Here is an 8,685-nt window from a genome sequence, read left to right as displayed (position 1 = left end):
CCCTTGAGTGTGTTTAATCATAGGGGTTGTTCATTGTACAATGAAAGAGAATCCTGGTTCTGAATTAAACCTCACTCACTTCTGCAGTGGCCCTAGGAAGTAAATAGAGCCTAATCCTTACAGTTAATCCAACCCCTGTGATTATTTTAGTAATGCAAATTTAGGATCATGCTTAGACAGTAGGGAACTTCTTTCTGGGAAGAAACTGATGAAAAGCAATTAGTGTGCTTACCTACATTATGTAGATAAGGAAATTATACATTTGAACCCTCAAGTCACTTAATATGCAAATATTTACCTAGCTTTTGCTATGGTTTAACATATAATGATATAAATGTAAAATATTAATATTTTGCCAAAAGTGCCTCACAGAAACCAAGACTATAAATTGTTTAATCGAGGGGAATATTTTTCAAACTTTTTGGACTGTAGTCCACAATAAGAAATGTCTCTTATATTACTCCTTATTATATAAACACACTTGCAACTATATCGCATTTATTCCTACAGAAATTTAATGCACCTAATGCTTTATGTTCTGTTTTTTAAGATACTTGTCACAGTCCTAAGTTTACATAATTTATTCGTGAACAACCCTGAAGCATTTGAAAAGTATAGCCTTATAGGATTCCTATTATAGGTGAAATTATTTTAAAGCCTATTTTTCTTGTATTGGAGAAGTTAACAAAAAATTTGTGAGACATACCTTTCTTAAAGGAGAGTTTGGATTCTCATACAAAGTATCTTTAAGTGGCAGTTTAAATATTATAACTTCTGATCTTAATATTCATAGTTATTGCTATAATGTGTGGCTTATCTGTTATGAATTTTTATTGAATACCCAATTTATTCAGACCTAAATTAATTAGGTACCTGATGTTTTCAGGGTATGACCAAGGTTTTCAGCGATGATGCTTGCTTTAATAAGTCCGTATTTGCAGACTGATGGTTTTAAGTTTTCAGTGTGTACCTTACCAGTCTGTGCTTTTTCACTAAGCAGTCTCTTTACCAAACACTGTAGATTCAGAGATGCATGCATGTAAAAGTAGTGAGAGCTCCTCAACAGAATCCAGTCATTTTATTCTTTAGGGAAAAAAGTGAAAGGTTTACCAATAGCTGAAAACCCAGGAATATTCACCCCGTATCTCTGTCATTTAAAGGTCCAGCTCTCCTTCGTGTGTGTGTGTGTGTGTGTGTGTGTGTGTGTGTGTGTGTGCGCTGTCAGCCTATGTACTTTCTGGAGAGAGACAGAAAGAGAGAGTGAGTGAGGGGGGAAAGTGAGAAATCATCCCACAGGGAGGATGTCCATATCTCAATCTCTTCTCATCCTTTTTCCTCCTGGAATTTCGAACACACATGCACATGTGCCCAGCTTGAATTTCAAGCCACTGGGTCCAGAACTTGAACTTGCCATGTGGTGGTCAAACGCCTTAATCATCACATCACCTGTTGGCCCGAAAGATTTATCTCTTAAACCCTTTTAAAACATAAATACACTTTGGGATAACTAACAGTATCAAACACCCACCTCATAAATTACTTTCCAGACGTCTATATCTGTGATATACCTCACTGGATAGTGCTTAGCACGTATTCACTAAATGAATGATAATAGGAATGACCAAAACAATTATACCAGTAGCAATTGCTCAGTGGAAATTTGGATTGAACAAATGCATAGGAAGAAGAAGTCTATTTGGGGAGCCCTGACTTGCCAGAGGTAGGTAGAGAGTGGCAAAGAAAACTTTTTCTAACTTGCTGTTTTCCTTTGTCACTGGGAGAATACACCATTGAAAATTTACTTCTAGACACTTAGATACGAGTTGACTGTGTCTGGGAGATTAGAGAGCCCTCCTGAGTACAGCTTAGTCTCCGCCAGTCCATGTTAAAAGATGGATGTTATTTCGGTTCAGCTCAGTTTCCTACTAGCCATTACTGCTCTACCCCATTGGAGGAAGAAAGTTTAAAAAAGGATATTTGTTAATCTACCATGACTTTAGAACTTGTTTCATGAATCAGTTAGGTGCCCATGTTATATATCAACACTGAAATAGGAAATGCTCCAGAATAAATGTTCTCTTTTCCATCTGGGCTTTGTTGCCCAGGAGTACAAATTACAGTATTTTTATTGACTCAGGTACATAATAAGTGTTTCAAATTTGTATCATTATACATCCGAATGTAACATATCACAAAATGTTAATTACCTTTTTATTAAAAAAATTCAATAAAAATGTTAAACAGCAAATTTGTATGTCTTTGCTGACTAATATGTAACTGCATAGAGATGAAATACAAAAGGATTCAACAAATACAGTGCATTTTTAAAAAAGAGCCAGAAAAACAAAATGCAAATCTATTATGAAGGTATACATTTTATAGAACTAGTTGTTTCCTTTATTTTCCCCAAAATAATGAGAAAAATATCTTTTTCTTCCTGTTGTTAATTCAGGAGCACACAGTATCGAAAAGAGTTTGACTCTTTTTTTTTTAAAGAATTATTTTTCTTTTTCTTTCTTTCTTTCTTTCTTTCTTTCTTTCTTTCTTCCTTTCTTTCTTTTAATTTGAACAGAGAAGGACAGAACAAGAGAGAGAGAGTAAGAAAACAAGCCACCAGGTCCAGGACTCGAACCCAAGTTGGCCATATGGGAGGTCAGCACCTTTAACCATCACACCACCTGCTGGCCCTCCCTTTTATTTTTAAATGAAAGATTTTTGCTATAGGGCACATGTGCTCACCAGAGACAGAGAGAGGCAGAGAGACAAAAAGTGAGAAGTCACCCCCCTGGGAAATGGCCACACTGCAATCCCTTCTCTTCTGGGGATTTGGGGCACACATACACGTGTCCAGTGTGAGCTTTAAGCTGCCAGGTCCAGGACTTGAACCACAGTCAACTATGTGAGAGTCCAGCAATGTAACCATTAGGCCATCTGCTAGTCCCCAAAAAGAGATTGTCTTTAAATCTAACACTCCATTGTAGCCACTGGGTATTTTTGTTTTTTACTCTCTTTGAATCCCAGGTCATGTGTCTACATCATTTTTTTAATTCAAAATTGTAAGATTAATACAGTCTTTAAATTTGTTATTTAATTTAATAACATTATTTAACATAATAAAATTGTTACTTAGCATAATAAAGTTTCTTATTTACTTAACATTATTGATGAAAAATAATGGATTGTGGGCATGGGATTCTCCCCCTTTTAAAATTTTAATTGGAAACCAACTAAAACTCCATAATAAACAAAAGAGCCAGCTCACCACCTAGGTTCTTTAAGGTGTATGATCTCAAGGAAAGGGGGGATAACAAGGTTTAGCACAAAGACAGTTTGGGATCTGAGAAGACAAGCTATAATATACTCAGTCAGAAAATGTCGAACCTGAATTCTGGATTAGAAAACCAAGAGCTAGGTCCGACTGCGGAGGTGCAGGCAGGAGGGGCGATGCTAGAGACTATGTGGAAAGGCCACAGGTTCAAGTTCTGGGTGGACCTCAGTGTGTCCCCTGAGCATGGCTGAGTGCAGGGTTTGGGAGGATCACAGCATGACCCTGTCAAAGGTACCTTTTCCTCCTCTGTCCTTTCCTCTCTCTGGAAATAATCAAATACACTTTAAAAAACAAATAAACCAAAAAACAACTAAGAGTTAACCAGTTTGGACTTTGTAATTTTAAAAGGCTCAGGATATAGAGGCATCAAGATTTCTAGGCCTTCTTTCCCTCTATGTACCTTATGATGGCTTTTCCTGCTCCCTCCAAGCAGAATTCTGCTTTTAATCTCAATATAAACTAAAAAGAGAAGGTTTTTTTGACTGAGGACATCAGACTAAATTGCACTAAGGGGTATGAGAGTACCATTCCAAAAACAGTAAGTGAGATCTGAATGTTGATAACCCCTTCATTATCATCCCATTCATTTTCTAGAATCTAGACATAAAGACACTGATACTGGGGGCTCTATACAAAAGAGCCAGCTCACCACCTAGGATATGCATTCTCATAGCACCTAATCAATTTTAGCTCCCAATTCTTTTGAATACTGTAACAAAGAGAACATGTTTAAGCTTCAAGAGACGAGAGGAGAAGAAAGTAACATGTGAAAGACTGCGAATCAGTGGATATCACATAGGACAGTAACAGAGTAATTTAAATTAGAGGCATAGATTCTAGGTAGGAAAGAGCATTTTCAGGTCAAGATTTCAAAATGTCTACTAACACACAGTACACAGTGTCTTTCTCACGAAGTCACTGGAGGATGCCTTCACCAAAACAAGTAATGGAGGAAGGACATAGATAATAGGGTATCCAATAAAAAGAAAAAAGAACACGTGTATCAAGATTATGATGCAGAGCTATTCCAGATGTCCACTGTGCCTTCACACATAGAAAGCAACCAGTGTGGTTTGATTTGGTCAGAAGTGTCTGAGATTTCTAGAAAAATTAATAGCCTACCTAATGCAACCAAAGACATTGAGTGGAGAGTTAGAATGGAATGGATTCTGGTTGAATTTTGGAGGAAGATTCATAGACCTTGGTGATTCATTGGATGTGGAAGTTGAGTGAGAGCCAATAAGTAATGGCTCGCAGATAGGTAGAAGGAATGTTTGCTTACTGAGCTAAGGAAGTGAGGGGATGTTAGGGTACATAGATATCAAGTTCAGGCTGCTAGGGGAAGATTCAAGTACAGATGTCAGATGGACAGTTAAGTAGTCTGGAGTCCAAAGGAGGGCTAAAGATACATGTTAAGGTCCATAGATATCAAGTGCAGGCTGCTGTGGAAAGATTCAAGTACAGATGTCAGATGGACAGTTAAGTAGTCTGGAGTCCAAAGGAGGGCTAAAGATACTAGTACTATGGAGATAATTTGATTGCCTAGGGATAGTAAGGACCAAGTAAGGTAAGCGAGCAAATGACCCAGTCCCAAAACACTGGGATTTATAGAGGACTATTAGAAGAAGAGGAAGCACACATGACTGTAGACCCTAGAGTAGGTCAAAACTAGTTGGAAGTGGGTTTAGAAATTTATGTCTAGTTGAAGAAGTAGATACTGCTGCTGTAGATAATGCTGTCAAGAAACTTGTTTGTAAAAGGGAATCTGATTGAATTGTAGTTTGAAGAAAAACAAACAGTGGAGGGTGGGTATTATTTTTTATGAGAAATATTAAAGCATATTCAAATGCTGATTAATGATGAGGCTCTAGAGTAAGGAAAACATATTAGAGACAAGAAAGTGAGACCCCAAGAATTCATGACGAATTGACTCTAATGGTAGGCATGTCAGGGCCAGTGCAAAAGCATGCCATTTTAATGAAACTAAGGATAAGATATATCACCTTTAATTTAGCCATATAAAACAGAATCCATTATGAGCGATTTTTCTCCTTTGACTAAAAGCCTTGAAACTATGAATTTATGACTTAGTAATTTTATCATTGCTATGGTTACCTATATATTATGCTAGTGAACATTTTTTTATAGCCTCAAATATAATTGGGTCAGGTCATTTTCTCTAAAGCTTTAGACATTTTTCCTTTTTAAGGGCATTAAAAATGATTTGATTGTTCTTGTATTTGAAGAGTGTATTTATCAATAATGGCATAAAATGGCCAAGTATTGAAAGTGATAGAAAACAATTTCTGCACTTAATTTTGTTTGCTTACTCTAAGTTTTTCTTCTTTATTTTACAGAGTCAAGTAAAGAACAGTTTGCCAGCACAAACATTGCTGAAGAGCTGGTAAAGCTCTTCAAGAAACAAATAGAACATGATAAGAGGGAAATGATTTTTGAAGTCCTTGCCCCTTTGGCAGAAAATGGTGAGAAAATAAATGCAACTCTAGATTTTGATCATGTATACTTAACAGATTTTTTTCCTAATGTTATTTAATTGCAGCTATTTAACTTGGAACTCATTTTTGTTTTGAGTATCTCTAAATTTAGCTATATTATCTACTTTATAACTATATCTACATTGACCAGAGCTATTTTCCAAGTCCCTTAGACTTTATAATCTTAGTAAAGATGCTTCTATAGCTTACACATTCTTGTATCAATCTGGAAGAGGCATCTGAGAGCTAAACTATATTTTCATAACTTGGTAAGGCAAAGTAGATGAAAGTTGAAGTCCTAGATCTGTACATGGTAAAGATACTGGTAAACTACTTTTTTATGGGGGGGGAGGACAAAAAAAATCTTAAGAATGCACCCTAGGAGTAAGAGGAAATTAAAGTAGATAAACAGTCTCATAAGTCATTTTTCAAATGTAGTGTCTAGCATACAACCGAAGAGCACTAAACACATAAGAGAGACAAAACACTTTAAGCAAGATTCAGCATAAGGACCAAGTAAAACTAGCAAATCTCCAAATACTGGAATGATTAGACATTGATCCAGAACAACTGTCTTTATTATATTCAAATGGTTAGAAAGCAAGCTTGGAACTTTTACAAGGAAACTAGAGACAATGGAAAAGTAACAACAGATTTCTAAAAGATACAGATGGAAATTCCTGAATTGGAAAATACAATGCAAATTGAGAATCAAATGGGTGGGTTAACTGCAGATTAGATATAGTTAAATTAGAGAACCAGTAAACTGGAAGACAAATTAGAAAGAAATCCAGAATGAAATATGTATATATAAAAAAGAACCAAAGTACATAAAGAAGGCTAAGAGCTACAGAGGAAGGAGCAAGAAACTCTTATTTTTATAGTCCTAGAAAGAGAGTAGGGATAGAAAGGATAGAGGCTATATTTGAAGAAATTTTGGCAGAGAATTTACCAGAGTTTTATGAAAGATCTATGATTCAAGAAACCAAGTCAACCAAAACACGATATACAGAAATCCACATATAGATGCATTATAATGAAAATGCAGAGAGCCAATGACAAAAATCTTAAAGGGAGTAAGAAAAAAAAAAGGTTTACTTTTAAAGGAGAAGCAGTTTGGCTGATAGCTAACTTCTCAACAGCTATAGTGTAAGCTGGATGTTATAAAGGTTGTTTAAAGGAAAAGAATAGAGATTCAGGGGAAATTTTTTTTAAAAAAAGTAAATATGTAGGTAAATCTCATGAAAACTGATAAATACAATAAGTAATAATAAAATAAATAAATTTATTGTGAGGTTTAAAGATTATATCATTTAAAACATACTACAAAATGATGTAAATCAGAAGAGAAGTAAAAAGGAGTTAAAGCATCTTAAGATCTTTGTATTATCTAGAATAAAGTGCTGTTAGATTCTGATTACTTAATTATTTCAACTTTTTTATTTAAATTTATTTATTTACATTCATTCACTATCTATATGTCATCATAGCAAACAAAATGAGATTTCCCATCCAGAATACACTGTATATTGGCTCAATCAAGCACATTAACATACATGTTATCGTCAACAAACAATTTTCCATTTCCTGTTTCCTGTATATTTCGTTATTTTTGCCATTCTTGATTCCCTATCTCTCACCCTCTGCCATGTCCCACCCTCCTCCCACACTGTCTCTGGTATCCACGGTTGCTTTTCTATGCCTTTTCCCCCCATTTTATTTATCACTAAACAACTTAATTAATCTAAATACTTCCAATAGCAAGTGCAGCTAATAAATATATATATATATATATTCCCATGAATATAAGTCTGACCCTAGGCATAAACCTCAGTGAGTAGAATGAACATACAACAAAGTAGCACCCAGCTGGACTATATAGTTTACTGCAGTCCTCAAATATGCATCTTTTGAATGAAAAATAGTTTTGTGACTTTTTTTTATCCTGAAACTTTTCTTTAATTAATTAATTTACATTCATCCCCTAATCATCATCACAGCATACAAAATGATTTCCCATCCAGAATATACTGCATAGTGACTTATTCATGTAAGTTATCAATAATTTTCCATTTCTAGTTTCATGTATGTATGTGTGTATGTGTGTGTGTGTACATATATAATCAAACCCTATGTCTGACCCTCTGCCTTTCCCACCGTCTTTGCACACTATCTCTGGCGTCTAACAGTTGTCTTCTATTTCTTTTCCCTCCACATTTTATTGATCATACTACTTTCAATAGCAGGTTTAGCTGGTAATTTTAAGAAAAGTTTTGTAAGGAAATTTTCTTAAAACATAAAGCCTGGAAACAGGTTAGTATCCTGTTCAAATAGTAGGTACATGAAACTATTGACAACTCAAGACAGGACAAAAGCTCTTAAAACGGGACAACAAAGCCTAGAAAAAAAGCAGCAATCTTTTAGTCAAAAGTCACAGAGTGCTATTTCACCAGTTCAGACTCATGTACTTAATCGATCTTCTGTTGTTAAATCTTCCCGATTGAATTCTGGGATATAATATTCAACTCCAGACTTACCCCTACGATTTAGTTGGTCATTTTCTTAGTTTTTGAAGTCTTATTTCTGTGTGACTACATTTAATTTTCCTGACATAGTACTCCCTCGAAAACCTCTTGAAAATCTGGTCTGGTGCTGGTAAATTCTTTCAGGTTTTGTTTATCTGAGAATGTTCTTGTCTTTTCTTCCCATATGAAGGATAATCTTGCCGGGTACAGTATTCTCAGTTGTAATTGCTTTTCCCTTAACACTTCGAATGTATTTTCCCATTCTTTCCTTGCTTACATTGTTTCTGATGAGAGGTCTGCTGTTAGTCTAATGGGATATCCTTTGTAGGTAACTTGC

At 35.3% G+C, this 8,685-nt stretch overlaps 1 protein-coding gene across 5 annotated transcripts in view; it reads left to right on the top strand.

Moving 5' to 3' along the window:
• The window catches only part of RAP1GDS1 (Rap1 GTPase-GDP dissociation stimulator 1), a 155,501-nt gene that overhangs the window by 122,372 nt on the left and 24,444 nt on the right, over positions 1 to 8,685 (top strand). For all 5 annotated transcript variants that reach the window (XM_027773322.1, XM_027773321.1, XM_027773323.1 and 2 more), the window contains one exon: positions 5,686 to 5,811. In XM_027773322.1, coding sequence (XP_027629123.1) covers positions 5,686 to 5,811 — 126 coding nt within the window. The remainder of the gene's footprint in view (positions 1 to 5,685; positions 5,812 to 8,685) is intronic.

The sequence above is a fragment of the Tupaia chinensis genome, unplaced genomic scaffold (genome assembly GCF_000334495.1).
Source record: "Tupaia chinensis unplaced genomic scaffold, TupChi_1.0 Scaffold000340_1, whole genome shotgun sequence".
Taxonomy (NCBI): domain Eukaryota; kingdom Metazoa; phylum Chordata; class Mammalia; order Scandentia; family Tupaiidae; genus Tupaia; species Tupaia belangeri.
Note: the sequence above shows the minus strand (reverse complement) of the source record. Positions and strands in the feature narration are given on the sequence as shown.